Source organism: Phaseolus vulgaris, chromosome 9 (genome assembly GCF_000499845.2).
Source record: "Phaseolus vulgaris cultivar G19833 chromosome 9, P. vulgaris v2.0, whole genome shotgun sequence".
Classification (NCBI taxonomy): Eukaryota; Viridiplantae; Streptophyta; class Magnoliopsida; order Fabales; family Fabaceae; genus Phaseolus; species Phaseolus vulgaris.
The window spans coordinates 36,174,024-36,191,441 of NC_023751.2; the positions used below are offsets into that span (position 1 = coordinate 36,174,024).

At 29.7% G+C, this 17,418-nt stretch overlaps 2 protein-coding genes across 2 annotated transcripts; both read right to left on the minus strand.

Moving 5' to 3' along the window:
- Positions 1-4,058: 4,058 nt before the first annotated feature.
- Positions 4,059-4,760, minus strand: LOC137821609 (ethylene-responsive transcription factor ERF098-like). Its single transcript, XM_068626289.1, has one exon. The coding sequence runs from the start codon at positions 4,603-4,605 to the stop codon at positions 4,228-4,230; it is 378 nt and encodes a 125-aa protein (XP_068482390.1). The 5' UTR covers positions 4,606-4,760; the 3' UTR covers positions 4,059-4,227.
- Positions 4,761-16,488: 11,728 nt separating this feature from the next.
- LOC137821690 (ethylene-responsive transcription factor ERF098-like) lies at positions 16,489-16,866 on the minus strand. Its single transcript, XM_068626399.1, has one exon. It carries the CDS (start codon positions 16,849-16,851, stop codon positions 16,489-16,491), a length of 363 nt encoding a protein of 120 aa, XP_068482500.1. The 5' UTR covers positions 16,852-16,866.
- Positions 16,867-17,418: the final 552 nt, after the last annotated feature.

Consider the following 17,418-nt stretch of genomic DNA (forward strand, 5'->3'; position numbering starts at 1 on the left):
CAATTTTGTGTTATATAATACAAAAATAAAAAATATATTTAACTCTAAAATAAAATATAAATTACACTTAATAAAAAAAAGAATAAAAATAATTGTGATTGTATAAAATTACAAAATATTTTTGACAAGTTGACCCAAAAAAAAGACTATTTGAAGAGGGTAAATATCTTTATGTTATATGTTGAGTGCAATTTTTGTATTAGGTTTATGTGGGGGTGGAAATAGCGCGTCTTGAATTGGTTTTTAAATTAATTAACTGTGGTGACCTAATTCAAATTTGCTAAGAACAACGAACAATCATGTTAATAACATGGTTTGACCTTGGGTGTTTACTGAATTGACCTATATATTAATAAGATTCTTTTCATTCTTGAACCTTTTGAGTAGAAGATTATTTTCATCATACAGTAATCTTCTTTTGGTTAGATAAAACGCCTTTAATTTTTCCTTTTCGGTAAATGAATCAATGGGGGAAAAACGCAGTTTCTGTTTTTTTCGCCAGCAAAATATAAATAAAATAAATTGAACATTTTATTTACTTCTAAATAAAGTTATTGATTTTGGATTTATGACATCGAGTGTGAACATTGGGATAGAAAATCTCAAGTGATAAGGTAACTCTACTTATGCATGTCCGAACAGTGAATTTTTTTTTATTAATAAAAAATAAAATTAATTAAAAATGTTTCAACCTTTATAAAAAAAAATCTTTAAAATCTGTAAAAATGATTCGAAGCAAGTAACTTGGTCACAGTACCACAGCTAAACAAAACAGTGAATTTAAGAAATCTAAATTTTGGTAGCAGACTTTTTGTTTTACTCTGCTTCGAAGGGGTTCTGCTTCTTCACCTTGCAGTCACGTTTTCTCTCATTGCCATTTTTTTTGTTTGTATTATTGCTTCCATCCCTGCTGTCGTATGTGGAATTCATCAATGAACAAAAGCACTAACGCAAGTTATGGGATGGTGCTCTTTGTTCTCACATATGTCTTACAATTGGAATTTACGCTTCATCTGGATTGTAGTCTCAAATGTGTTAATTTTTATCTGGTCCCAATTTAAGTAAAAGGAAATATTTTGTTCTCACAAAATAAAGTTGTGTTTAAGAACGTTATTTGTCATGGTTATTTGTCATGCAGATAAAATTTTAGCATAACAAAAGGGAAATGGTGGATATGGATCACTAATCTGAATAAAAAATCTGATTTTTCTTATCTTTGTAGTGTTTGAGTCCTTTACCATGTATAAACATGTCTTAATTCTTCTAGTTTCATTGTCTACAAATAAGATTTGTTATAATGTATGGAATGATTAGAAATTTATTCTCACATTCGATAGTGGAATGTAGTCGACTAGTCATCAACGTATTTAAGAAAATTTAAAATTAAGAAACAAGGTTTTGAATAAAACTTTTTTTCAAGATGATGTCATCTCATAGTTTTGAACTTAATTTCTTAATAATTTTCACAAAGCATTAGATGATGACCAAGAGTACACTATAAGAAAATCATAAAATAAAAATCAATTTTTAGAGACTAAAATAATTAGTTGCAATAGTAACTAAAGTAGATATCATTTTAGAAACTAAAAAAAATGGTTTATAAATTAGTTTTTATTATTGTGAAATAGTTTCTAAATTGATATCTAATTAGCTACCAAGATTTTAACTACCAATTATTTTGATTCTAATTTTGGTAGCAAAAACCTTAGTTGCTAATTAGATACCAATTTAGAAACCATTTAACAATAACATAAACTAATTTAGAAACCAAAAAATGATTTAGTCTCTAAAATGGTCTCTAATTTAGTTAATATAACAACTAATTATTTTTTGTCTCTAAAATTAGTTTCTATTTCATGATTTTCTTGTAGTGGTAGTTAACTCATGCAACGAAGAACAATGAACAAAAATAAAGTTTTCTTATACATTTTCATTCCAAAATTGAATTATACTTAATTTTTGTTTTGCAAGCAAGTTCCAATGATTGCACTGATTACAAGTATTACATTGAAGAATTTCACTAATTACAATTGATTACAAGTATAATGATTAATTGTGAATTACAAAAGTGAAGAGATACTAAATAGAATAGAGAGATATCTTAATCACATGTACACTTAGTATTATCATTGTACATGCTTTTCTATCGACAATAAATAAATTAAATAACTTTGAGCATTTAAAAGACCTTCCAATTCGTATACAAAAACAACTTACACTAATGTTCACATAGGGATATAGATACAAAAAGACAACCAAGAAAACATTCAACAAAGGACATAGTTTTGAGACTAAGACTACTACCATAACAAAAGATACACCTATTGTTCATTTCAGTTCCACAATTTACCAGATTAGTTGGTGTAGCACCGATGACAACACAAAGTTTGCATCACCAAGAGCTACTCCAAACTAAATGCAGCCACCCAACATGCCGAAGGTAAATAACCAAGAACAATTGTTGATTGTCGTTGATGTTGGTTCTGCTAAAAGGTAGAAACCTTAACTACTTTCTTTGCTAAGGATCTCTTTACATGCTCAAGTTGTGGCATCCAAAACACCACTCCTAGAAGTTCCTTCTACTGCATGATTTCTTCTTCACATTCTATATGTTTTTTTTATCGGCTAAGAATAAATGAATTATTTGGAGTATTTAAGGGGTAATCCAACCCTATACACACAAAATACAATGCAAGAAACACTATCATCTCTAAAAAAAGATCAAGCACCTGCCTCCTCCAAGGATAACATGGCTACCAAAAGTAATGTTATACCCATAATAACAACATAGAAGATAAAAGTATATCTCCCTAATTAGATAAACTATCTTCCTTTCATCATAACCAAATATACATGATTCTACACACCTCTTATCCAGCTAAGATACAAAACCAAATTCAGATTTGTGCAACAGCTGCAACAACAGTTTTACAACAGAGCTATGTGAAGGTGACATCCATTTTGTCACTTTCCAAGCCCTACAATTAGTAGCATAGGGCCCATTTCAACTCCTACTAGCCACAAACACCTGCACTTTGTGTTGGGCCTAGATCGAATCGAATTCGATCAAGATTAGGTTAGGTCGGACCAAGATTGAGTTGAGTTCAACTGGGTTTAGGTGGAGTAAGACTCAGTGAGATCAAGACGAACTGGTCCAAGGTTGACCAAATTAAGTTGGACATGTGTCTAACCAATACACACTTAAGTCAATCGTACATCAAATTTACTCTAATTGACAAAATAGATTTAATCTAAATTTAAATTTAAATTGAATTAATAAAATCTAAATCAATTTCATCCAGTTAAAATAGATATGAATTTAGATCCAATCTATTCTATTAGATTTGAATTAAATCTAGATTTTGGATTTTGAAAAATCCAATTCATAACACCCCTAGACCTATGTTTGATTAACACAAAGGAAATTAAATAAACTGTAACCTATTATGAGATATTACAAAGGCGAATATATAACAAAGAACAAGAGAGCAAACGCAACGTAATTAAGAAGCCATCAACCTTAAGATTGCCAACCTTTTTCTCAGGTTACAGCATCGCAACATCATCATCTGCCAAAAATCTAGATCAATTTAAAAGAAAATATTTTCAGTGTCTGAGAAAGCATAAAGAAATCCTCAAATCATAACTAAAATTGAGAAATGTAATAAGAGTTACCAAGAGATTTGATTGACAGTTCAAGAGGATGATATAATATTGAATCTCAGTATAATGCAGTAGACCAATAACGTGTAAGAACATACAATATTTCACCACCTAGCAGAGCAATAATCAAGAAACATTATGGTAACAACAGAACTAATCCCAAACTAATCACGAAACTCAAGTTAAAATAAAAAAGCTTAGAGAAATTAGAAACACCATGTAGAGCAAATGCTTACTGAAATAGAGTTGCATGATTTGTAAATATCTGAATCAACGTATGTACCCTCACCACATTGAACTGTGAGATTTCAGGTATCTACCATCCAAATCCTACTTCATTAACCACATTGGACCAACAATTTTTCCATATATATAAACATTAAACCGCTATTATTTCAAGATTTTGTTGCATTAACTGCAACATTTTTTCAATTGAATCAATGTTAAACGGGGGATGGGGAAGATTTTTGGAAATCAATCTGAACACTATAACACAGGTTTAGTTCAGATATCAATACAAGGAGAGAAAAAAGAAGAGGAACTAAACAAAATGCAGTCAAGCTCCTAATCTCCACTATTCCTTCTCTTCTCTTCTATCTCAAGAAGATCCTCCAACACCTTGTTATCCAAATACTCGAACTCAATAACTTCCTTCATAGCAAAAGAACTTCCATTGTCCTTAGTAGAAGAATTTGAGAACACAAAAGGAAGATGAGAATAATACTCATCGGGAAAATTAAGGATCGCAAGAGCACCCCTCAAACCAATGGCTGCACGATCATAAGCTCTAGCTGCTTCTTCTGCAGTGTCAAATGTCCCCAACCATTGTCTTCCCGTAGGTTTTGTTGGATCTCTAATCTCTGCTCCAAACTTACCCCATGGTCTCTTTCTCACACCACGATACTTCACTTCTTCATCTCCTGATGATCTCTCTTTCTCCATTTTTTTAGCAAAAAATAATAAATAAATATATAGAACACAAGAACTCACTCTTTATAACAGTACTATACTAACACATCAAAATCTAATCTCCAACAAATACAAAACTTAAAAGATCCCTCTTATCTCTCTTTCTCCATACGTTGCCCCTTCTATGCTTAAACAACTTTGGTCTTTCTTCAGTATTTGTGTTCTTGTTTCAAGTCTTTATATATAAGCAGCCTCTGTATGATGCAGTTGAGTAGGGTTCCAACTCTTAGTTTTGGTTCCTTCTTATTGACTTGATTCTTAGCCTTCTTGAAGAAGTGTAAAAGTTGGACTCTTCTTTTGACTTGGCTTATCATATTTTGGAAGGAAGTGTCACTGGAATGAGTATATTTGGACAGGTTCCAAATGCAAATATTTGGTCAGATGATGTCCAAAGCTCGTCACTGTAGGTTGTAATACAGTCAAGGCTCTTTTCCTTTTAGGTGCTCTGTAAGGTGGCGACTGGGTCGAAACAATTACAGTGATGATATATTTTATTGTTTAGATTTTGATATAATGTTCTGAATAATGGATGATATTATTGAGTTTTAGGTTAATCGAAATTTTTTGGTTAGGAGATTGATTTAAATTGAGGTTAAAAATTTTTTTTATTTTTTTTTATCATTGTGTTAAGAAATAGACTTTAAGTCTAACTCAACTTCATAAAATCGGCTCATAAGATTGAGGTTTGCACTACTTATATATAATGAAAGACTTTAATCTCTAGTCGATGTGGGATTTCAACACGTTGTATAAGAATTTCATCACTCTAAAATGATCTATATTTATTTATTATTTTTTATAAAAAATATTTTATTGTTTGAAATTATTATGCAATATTTTAATTATAGTATAACAATAGAGTCCTACCACGTTGGCAGATCCTAAAAGGTTTGAATAGCAAAGAGAAGATAACATTTTTTATGTTACATGAGGAACGAATTTGAATAAAGAGAATAAAGTTAAAAGAAACAGAACTTTAATAAGAATCTGACATCCAATATAGTACTGAATAAATGGGAAATATAGTAGACTATGGCCCCCCGTATTACCTTACGTAAGTCCATTTTATTTTATATTTCTTGTTTTTCTAAAAGATATAAATAGAATTAGTATATGAAAAAATATATCTAATGAAATAATAGAATTTTTTTATTTTGTTGTCCGTGTATTAATTATTAGATTAAGTAATTGAGTGCAGTTGAGAATAGCTGAATCAAAGTAATTCAAAATTGGTGTAGAGCAATTTTTTAATAAGCATGGTGTACATCATATTAGACTTGCTGCGTTAATATGTGATTTGACATTAATATTATTCAAATGGAACTGGTGTAGATACTTTGACCTGAATTTCACATCATTCAATTTGATTATCTTCTGGAACAAAAAGAAAGTCGAAATGTTTTAAAATAGAAATGATATGTTTTTTATTAACAATAATGTGGTTAGAAATCATTAGTTTGTTGTATATCCCGTAGTGTGGTAGCATGGCAGAAACAGGTAAAAGCAGCCCTATGTTCTATTTTCAGTCCTATTGTGGTTCAGAGGTTATAGTTGCATAAAAACCAATCGTAGCAATATGTTAGCCAAATATTTGAATTGGAGTGGTTAATAAAATTAGTTTTAAAGATAGAGTATTTTGAAATATTTTCTTTGTTTCAATAAAAGATTTATGTGTCTCTATTTCCAAGTGTAAGAAAGGAGGGAGAAGATGTTTTTTTTTATTTGTTTTCATAGTTTTGAGAGTGAATGGAGAGAGAGTGGAGACTGATTTTCATTCTTTACAAAATAAAGATATTTGTGCGAGTTTAGGTAGAATTTTTTGTATTTTATTGAAATATCTTGTACATGTATTTTATTACAATATACAAAATTAAATATTACATAAATTTATTTATAATATAAAAAATATTTAATTATACTATTAATAACAACGTACAATTATAAATAATAAAAATAATAAAATAAAAATATTAGCAAAATATATATAGTATATAAAATAATAAATGAATATAGTAATAAATATTATTTTGATAAATTTTAATATATTTAATAATTTTATTTCAATTTAAAAAAAAATATTTTTTATTATATTTTTTAATTTTTATTAAAACATAAGTAATTATGAATATTATATATTAGAAAATTTTAATTAATTCAAATCTACACAAAAAAAATCATAATTTATTATTTAAATATTTTTTAATAACAAGGATAAATTTGTAAATTTACAATAAATCATCCTTACCAATTCATTCAATCATCACTCAATCCAAATAACCACACATATTTTCACACATTCTCTCTAATTCTCACAAATCCACTATCTCTCCTCTTCACAAATCCCCTCCTCAATCTAAACACAATTATTTCTTACTTATTTTTCATTTTCAATTCAACTTTCTTGCTTGTTGCTAATAGGATGTTTATGTTTTTGTTTATAAAGATTGAATCATTCTTAAAATATTCTTATTCCTAAAATATTCGTATTAGTGTTATAAAAAAAATTGTTGAAGACATATTAAGGTAAGGTATGAAAGATATGTGGTAACAGAGAATTGGTTCCCTGGGTGTTGTAGTTGTCCTGTTCTTGCTTTTGAGTGATGGAGACCTCCCTTTGGTCTGCAGCTGGTATAAGCCGTGAGTCATGCTTACATATTTTTTTGGCATGTGACAACATAAAACAATCCCACAAACACTATTCGGAATACAACTATCAGACAAAATCACTATCCTACATACTGTCTCTGCATAAGGATCATTACTGTTATTATTATAATTTTTATTATTATTATCAACCGTCTTATTAAAAATTATAATAATTATCAATAAAATTACTGTTACTAATAATAATATTATTATTATTAGGACAGAAACTAATTCAAAAACCTAAACATACATTTCATAACAAAATAATATTTTGTATCATCATGGAGAAGGGCGAGGAATGAGTTACATGAGATGTTTGTTGACGGCCGGTGGTGTGAGGATAAGGAGGTGATTAAGGACAAGGTCAGAGTTTTCTTCAAAGAAAGGTTTGCTAGAAAAGAAGGATGTCAAGTTAGGTTGGACAACGTTAGGTTCAATTCTATTTCGAAAGAAGATAATGAGTTATTGATTGCCGATTTTTCTGAAAAAGAAATTAGGGATGCGGTATGGAATTGTGATAGTTCTAAGAGTCTTGGCCCTGATGGTTTTAATTTTGGGTTCTTAAAGCATTGCTGGGAAATCATTAAGTCGGATGTGGTGTCAGCAGTGAAGGATTTCGCATCTAAGAGTCATTGGCCTAGAGGTTCAAATGCATCATTCCTATGTCTTGTTCCAAAAGTAGAAAACCCTTAGCAACTTGGCGAATTTATACCTATTTCGTTGGTCGGGTGCCTATATAAGATCATCTCTAAAGCGTTGTCTCTACACTTGAAAAAGGTGATTAGTAAAGTCATTGATATTAGACAGTCGGCTTTCCAGGAAGGTAGGGGTTTGTTAGACAGTGTGTTAGTGGCGAATGAGGTTTTGGAAAAACATAAAAGGAAAAGGAAGAGTTGTGTTTTCTTTAAAGTTGACTATGAGAAGGCATATGACTCGGTAAGTTGGGATTTTCTCTATTATATGCTAGAGAGGTTGGGCTTTTGCGCTCAATGGATTCGTTGGATTAAGGGGTGTTTAGAATCTGCTTCAGTCTCGGTGCTTGTGAACGGTAGTCCAACTAGGGAATTTACTCCTGGGAAGGGACTTCGTCAAGGTGATCCGTTAACACCGTTTCTTTTTATGATAGTTGCGGAAGGGTTGGCTGGGATTTCTAGGATGGCAGAAGAGAAGAGTTTGATTGACAGTCTGGAGGTTGGAAGGGATAAAGTGAAGGTAAATATGTTACAATACACTGACGACACTTTATTCTTTTGTAAAGCTAATATAAAAAGTGTCTTCAATATGAAGGCGATCTTACTCTGCTTTGAGCTTGTTTCTGGGCTTAAGGTCAATTTTGTGAAGAGTACTATCGGTGGGTTGGGGTTGGATCAGAGCTTGCTTCAGAGTTTTGCGGCTATTCTAAATTGTAAAGTGATGGTAACTCCTTTTGTTTATTTAGGGTTGCCAATAGGAGGGTGTCACAAACGGGGTGTGTTTTGGAGCAAGGTGATAGAGAGAGTTCAGGGTAAATTGTTAAGATGGAGAGGCAGGTGTCTGTCGTTGGCTGGGAGGATTTGCTTGTTAAAATCAGTTCTCTCCTCAATCCCGTTATTTTTTATGTCATTGTTTAAGTTACCTTTTATGGTGGCAGAGAAGTTAGTTCGAATACAAAGGAATTTCCTTTGGGGATGGGGTTCAGATGGTAGGAAGATCGCTTGGGCCTCTTGGAAAAAGGTGTGAGCCTCGTGACAATGAGGGTCTAGGTATTATTGACCTAAGGTTGTTTTATTTGGCTCTATTAGGTAAGTGGATCTGGAGGTTGGGTACGGATAAGGGTGGTCTGTGGAAAGAGATCCTCGTTTCTAAGTATGGTGGGTGGAGAAGCTTGAGAGAGGAAGGTAAAGTTGGTAGGAGCTCTCTTTGGTGGAACGATTTGAAGGAGGTGTGGGCTTCAAAGGGTTGGGGAAGAAGTTTTGAAGATGGGTTTGAGTGGGAAGTTGGTGAGGGGAGGGCTATCCTTTTTTGAGAGGACAATTGGTTGAGTTGTGGAGCGTTGAAGAGTGTTTTCCCGAGAATTTTCTCTCTTAGTGTGACAAAAGGTGCAAAGGTGGCTGAACTAGATAATTTGATTGATGGTGTTTGGGTGTGACACTTTGAATGGCGTAAACCCTTTTTTTGAATGGGAGAAACCTCTGGTGGAGTAGTTCTTTCAGTTACTACAAGGGGCGAAGTTGGAATCGGGGAAGGCAGATTGCTGGATTTGGAAGGCAGGGGGTTTCATACTTTTACGGTTAACTCAGCCTATTTTCAGGTTAGGAAGGATAGAGTTGGGGAGGTTTCTCCAGTTTACAGTAAGTTGTGGAGGTGCAAAGCTTTGCCTTCCGCTTTGGTCACTGCTTTGAGGGTGATGGAGAATAAGATTGCTGCTAGGGTAAATTTGGAAAGGCGAGGGGTGGTGGTAGAGAATCTAGTGTGTGGTTTGTGTGGGAAGGTGGAAGAGTCGTCCAGTCATCCGTTTTCCGTCTGCGAGTTTACCTGGCGGGTGTGGTGTCTTTGTTTTGAGTAGCTTGGAGTGTCGTTTGTTATTCACAAGGACCCTTTGGTCAACTTCCAACAATTCAGGTTGTGTTCTGCTTCTGATGTGGTTAATGACGTTTGGGGGGCGATTTGGGTTGGTGTTATGAGTGGAATTTGGAGACATAGGAACTCGGTGACCTTCGACAGGGGCGTGGTAGATGCACTCGAGGTATTTGCACTGGTCTAGGTAAATGTTTGGTCTTGGATTTTTGCAAAGTCTTGTTGTAATTCTTTTACGTACCCCAACTGGGTTTTGAACCCAGTGGATTGTATGAGGTTGGTTGTTTAATGCTTTCTTGAGTTGGTTTGGTTGTTCCTTATTTAAGTTGGAAGGTGTTCCTTGGTTAGAGATTGGTAAGGCACTAGCTCTTTTGGTATAAAGGTTGGACTACCTCTAAAGTGGTTCCCATTTATTTATTTTTTTATTACTGATAAAAAAAATCATGTTGTGATCCTCAAATTAAGTATATTCACAATTACTCTACCACTCCGCCTTTTTTACATGTATATTTTTCTAAGACAATAAAAAATAATTAATATTATATGAATATGAGGTTGTGATGCTCCAATACATATATAGGAAAGGTATAAATAAAAAGTTTTACCCAAAAAAAATCATACTTCACATGTTGTTGCCTACACAAAAGCCTAAATAAAAATTAAAATACACATTTTTAGAGTCCACTAGAATATAAACTCTAAATGATTTATCCTAAACCCTAATCTAAATCAATGATTATCTTATAACTCTTTCACTACAGGAAATTTTGGATTTACTGTCAGAAAATTACAAATTGACACTTGTCCGTCAATAATTTGATTTTACTAATAAATTTTATCCTATAGACAATAGTAATATCTATTGATAATTGAACATAAATAAAAATGTATCGATAATTTAGTGTCCATATTTGTATTTGTAGGTAATATTCATTGATAATTTGGTAATATTCATCCATAATTATCCATACTAATAATTTAATAATAATGTTAATTAAGATAATAATAATATAATTAAAATAATAATAATACTAATTAAAGTAATAATAATAATAATCACAATTATAATAGTTTTTTAAATTTCATAAGTTTATCGATAATTATAATACTGGTAATATTTTTTATATTGATACATAATAAAATGAAAATATTAATTTAATTATTTCACATAATAATAAAAATAATAATAACTGTTATGGTCTAAGTAATAAAATCAAAAATAATTATGATAATAATTATAATAAAAATAATAATACTTTTTATTCATAATAACAATTTATGATAATACAATACTAATAATGTTTATATTAATATAAATTAAAATGGAAATACTAATTAAAAGATTTATAATAATTTTTTTATTTAATCAGCAAAAAATAAATTTAATAAAAATAAACTTTATGAATGTTCCAACTCTATTACACAAATTTTTAAATGATAAAAATAATAAAAATAATAATATTAATAATACTAATAACTTTATTATATATTAATATATGTTAAAATAAAAATATTAATTTAATAATTTGATGTATTAATAATGATAATAATAATAACAATAACAATAATATTATTGTTAAAAATAGTTATGATAATAATTATATTAATAATATTAATAATTTTCTTTTTATTAATAATAATCTATGGTAATAGTAATACAAATAATCTTATTTTATATTAGTATAATCGTACTCATAATATAATAATAACATTAATTAAGGTAATAATAACTATTATTATTAAAATTATAATAATAATAATAATAATAATAATAAAAGCTAAATAATAATAATATTGATAATGAAAAAAAATTATGATACTAATCATAATAATTTTGTTAATTTTAATAAAAAAATTTGTAATTATAATACTAATAATTTATTTTATATGCATACATAATAAAATGTAAATAATAATTTAATAATTTCACATAATAATAATAGTAATAGTTATGGAAATATAAATAATATTAAAAATAATTATGACAATAATTATAATTATATTATTAATATTTTTTATCATTAATAATGATTTATGATAATAAAAATACTAATAATCTTTTTATATTAACGTATATTAAAATTGAAATAGAAATTTAATAATTTGTAATAATATTAATAATAATAACGATGATAATAATAATTATTATTATGATACTAATAATAATAAAAAAAATAATTATGATAATAAACATAATATTAATAATAACTTTTGATAATAATAATACTAATAATTTTATTTCATATTAATATATTAAAATGAAAATATTAATTTAATAATTTGATATAGTAATAACAATAATAATGATAATAATTATTATTATTATTAAAAATAATTATGATAATATTTATAAAAATAATATTAATAATTTTCTTATTAATAATAATAATTTATGGTGATTGTATTATTAATAATATTTATAGTAGTATATATTAGAATAAAAATATTAATTTAATAATTTGATGTAATAATAATGAAGATAATAATAATAATTATTATATATTAGTCTATATTAAAATAAAAAATATTAATTAAATAATTTTAAAATATTAAAATAATTAATAATGTTAATAATAATAATTAATAATATCAATATTAATAATTAATAATATCAATAATAATAATAATATTAATAATAATTTTATATTAATATATTTCATGACAATTTAAGTACAACTAATATAGTAAGTTTCAATTATTAACAATATTTAACCGACATGAAAATTTTAAACTTTTTATCTATATTAGATCTATATCAATTCTACAATTGTCATAAAAAAAATAAATAGAAATCTCATAAAATATAGATGAGTATCTTTTCTTTAACAATTAATAGTCAGCTTTGTTGTGTATTTTACCTATCAAATTATTTAATTACTGTTAATGACTTTGAATTTCTTAAGTCATAATTTATTTAAAAATAAATAAATATGAACCATTTAAGGGTGATCCAACTTATATACGTACGAATAATTTCACTCAAAGAGAGACTCTCCAACCAAGCTATAACCTATCAACGCAAAACTAAGGCACCTAAAAGAACAACATCAACAAACCAGACTACTCAAACTAACAAGCTATCAAAGACTTTTGATCATAAGCAAACAAGTCAATGGGTTAAGGCACCAATTAGAGAAGGAAAAACAAACTGAAGCAAAATTAGAAGTCCAAGCAAAATTTGATTGAGTCAAAGATTATTTTCTTTTTATCAGCAAAAAGCAATGAAATTAAATGGGACCACTTTAGGCGTGGTCCAACCCTTATACAGGAAAATGGTGTTCACAAAGTACCTTTTCATCTACATATCAACCAAAAAAACCTCCTAGTGTCTATCTAATCAATCACTCTTCTTTTAAAGATGTGATTATTTTTATGCCTCTAAATTTCTCCAATGACTACAATCCAAACACTTCCCCAAGCGACGTTAACATAACCTGAAACACTGCACAAATTAAAGTGTAACAAATGTGAACCATAATCAAAATGATCTATCGACGCCACCACAATCCAAACATAACATTGATTCCAAACTAGCTAAACAATTTTACTGTAAAAAAAACAAATGTCTTGTTGTCTCCTCTTCTTCCCGACACATACAACAAGAGATACAATCAATTGTTACCCCTCGCCTTACCAGATTGGCCTTAAATGCGATTGTATTACCCATAACCCTCCAAGTTGTACAGTGAGCAGAAGACAAAATCTTTGAGCTTCCAAAAAAGTTTGAATAGGGACAAACTCTCTCGGTCACAAGAATTCATTAAAATATTGTAGACCGAGTTGACCAAGTATCCCGAGGACACGTCGTCCTTGTACACCCGACACTCTTCTTTACCCAAGACAAGACGTGAGCCTCGAAGCACTTGTAAAAGCTTAAGTTCTTGAGTCTTCTCCCAATTAAACAAACATGTTCTTCAAACTAGAACCCAATTTCAAGAGTGGAAAGACAAAAGAATAAAAAAAACATATTTGCTAATACTTAAAGAAAACAACCTCACAAAACCTACTATTCAAAGCTTCAAATCTCACCCACTCATCATGCCAAAATAAAATTTTATTTCCATTACCGACTACCCACTCAAAACCAACTTCAAAATTTCTTCCCCGCTCCTCCATACCGTTAACAATCAATATATGAATTTAGGAAAAACATCTTCCTTAAAGCATCCTACCAAGACTAAGTAAAACTTATTAATGGAATTAGTGTTTTTTTCTTGAATATAACAAAGTGTTTGGTAATTGTACATTTGATTTGATAGTGTTTGTTATATAAAAGTCCAACACATATTTAAAAGTCACAAGGGTAAGTTATAAAAAAACTTCCTTTCATTAAGTTTTATCATTAAGCTTTATCTTTAATGTTTACTTATCATATTATTTATTTTCTTTTATAATAAGCTATCAGGTTAGAGCTTGTGCGGATTTTTTGAAGCGCTCTTTTGTTTTTATGGTCTGTTTTGCTGGTGCCTTTTATGTAGCCATTTATGCAGCTTTCTTTTGGTTTTGCGGCTGATGTAAAGGCTCTAGTTGGTTAGTTCTAGCACTTTTGTATGGGAGGAATGTTTAAAAAGATTAAGTCTATATAGAGGTAAGGGTCTCTTATTAATTTTTCTTTTTATAGCAAGTAAAAAATAAATATAAATCATTTCAGAGGTAGTTTGACCTTATAAAGGACAACATTACAAGACCCATCAATCCTCCTTCTAGCTTGGTTATACCATATTGTATTACAGAAAAGCAAACAACTCACGTAAAAGAATAAACTAAAACCCTTCCTACAAGAACAACGACCACAAAGTTCAAAGTCACTTAATCGAAAACATACAGAGATCTATGCACCACTCAGAATAAGAAAAAAAATAATCAATGACAGATTTAAACATTATTCAATACGGGTTGGGATATCAGAAGTATCTCTTTACTTATTTATTATATTCTTTGCTAATAAAAAATATATATGAAACTTGACAAGAATCTATATCTTAAATTTCAAATTCTTAATCCATAGTATATTTAAATGAAATTTTTTATAAGAGGAAAATCTTAAACTTAAGATCAAACCAAAATATCGAGATGTTCTAATAATATTGTAAAACGTACCGTCATAACATAATAAGATCTTTCTTTCTTTTCTTCCCATTAACATGGCTACACACTTTCTACAAAATCAGAGATGATGACAAGTTTAAATTGTAAAATGAGAGAGAGTAGATCATGTGCCAGAGTGGTAGTTTTGGCTGCTGATGTATATAGTTGGTGGTAAATTTGTACTTTAGGTTTTTACTTGTAAAGAGGTGTCATTATCTTTTTGATGTGTATAAAGTTAGATTATCATCAAAGTGCATCGTATATATTTAATTATTTATTTGATAAAAAAATATGTACCAAATTTTTTTGTTTGATTTGTGTTGGGTGTTTCATTTTTATTTTTTATTTTGCTATTATATTCCTATTGTAGCTCTTGCATAAGAATAAGAATGTATGTAAACTTAAGTGAAGAGTTAGAAAAGGTCAAGGGGACAATTAAGGGTTGGAGATAATCAAATATTTTGTATAGATAATAAAAAAATACTGAAAAAAAGGAATCTTCCTATCTTATTCTATACATACATCTGAAACCTCTATTACAAGGTTGGGTATACCTTGTCAAAAAGAGAAAAAACTTTCTCATTAGAAATAGCCTAATAAAAGCATACACACATGGTGATTTTTTCACGTATTTTTCTAAAATGAACTATGTAGTCAAGTTGGCCAAAAAAGCATATAACAGAATCCTCAAAGATTTGTTCAATGTGAAGAAGTGGATAAATGGGTATTATAGGTTCCAATTTCGTATGACCTTGTACACCCAAAAAAAATTAATAAATTTTCAAGTTTTAGATCTTTTGTTTGTACGAGAATTATTTGCATTGTATTGGATTTGGATTGTTGGATCCTATTAAGAAAACATCCTGGTTAAAGATGGAATGTATTACGTATATTAAATAGATATTTTATTATCAGATTTACTTATATACGAATTAGACATCCTTCAAATATTTCAATATTTATTTATTTTTTTATAAAAAAACTACGAAAAATAAAAAAAACAGTGTAAAGAAGTCACCAACCTCAACATTCCCAACTGCTTTGATCAGGTTAAATTCATCTCGTTTCATCATCAGCCAAAAACTCCAATTTGAAGATAGCTTTAAGAGAAAATAACTTCAATTAACTCCATTTGATAGAATTAAAAGCTTGCTAAAAGAAATGATAGAAAAAAAAATAATTGCAACGTGTTAAAGAAGTTCTCGAAGGGGATAGTTCATGCTTCACCACCAAGGAGCAATTAGCATTCAAAAACAAATATTTAGTATTTGTAGAACTTAGTCCAAACCAAATACCAACTGAAGTTGACATAAGTAAATTTGAGAATAATAACATCTGAATTATAACCACTCTAAGAATAAAATTATAGTGGTTGAGATGAAAAAAAGAAAATATGGGTGTCCCTCCCAATACAAGGTTTTTTGCATGAGGTTTTAAAACCATACAAAGTTCAATCAATGCCAAATACCCTAAAAGTGGTGGAGGCATGAAGATCTTTGAAAAACAACCCTAAAACACAAATTCAGATAAAAAAATGAGCTAAGAGAGAAGGAAATGGTTGTGTTGTTAATCTGGGTTCCTTCTCTTCACTTCTGATTCAAGAAGGTCTTCCAAAACCTTATCATCCAAACACTCGAACTCAATAACTTCCTTCTGCTGTGAAGAAGAAGAAGAAGAAGAAGTTCCAATGGCTGTAGTTGAAGAACTTGCTGATGCATGAGGAAAATTAAGGATTGCAAGGCCACCTCTCAATTCAATGGCTGCACGATCATAAGCTCTAGCAGCTTCTTCTGCAGTGTCAAATGTTCCTAACCACTGTCTTCCCGTAGGTTTTTTTGGATCTCTGATCTCTGCTCCAAACTTACCCCATGGCCTCTTTCTCACACCACGGTACTTCACTTCTTCCCCTCCTTTTTCTTTCTCCTCCATATTTTCGTACCTTTTTCTAACTCCTTTTTTTGCACCCTTTTTGGTGAGGTTTATGTCTTAGTCTTAAATATAAATGTATGCATAAAACCTAGCTATATTGTGTTTACTTTATTCTTAGCTTTCACGAGGAAGTGTAAAAGTTCGATTCTTCTTGGACTTGGCTTATGTTTTGTAATGAAGTGCTATAACTAGAAAACATAAATACAAAAATGTGGGGACACAAATTTTGCCATGTGTTGTGTGTAATTGATTACGTTAACATCCAACATTCAGAGGTCTTTTTCACGAAGGAGCACGAGGCGGCGACTAGGTTGAAAATAAAATAGAGTGAGATTTATTGGATGGTTTAAGATAATGGGAATAGAATCTTGTAACACTTTTTGAATGGTGAAGAAAAGATTACTCTACGTAGGAAGTTTTTTTTTAATGGCAATATGTTTAGGAATATAGAATTTAAGAGGGTTTTTTAATTTACTCCAAGTAAAAATAGGATTGAAACAAAGTTGATTGATGTAATTAATATTTGATGTATACAAAGTTGTATTGCCCGCTTTGAAGGTGAGTATT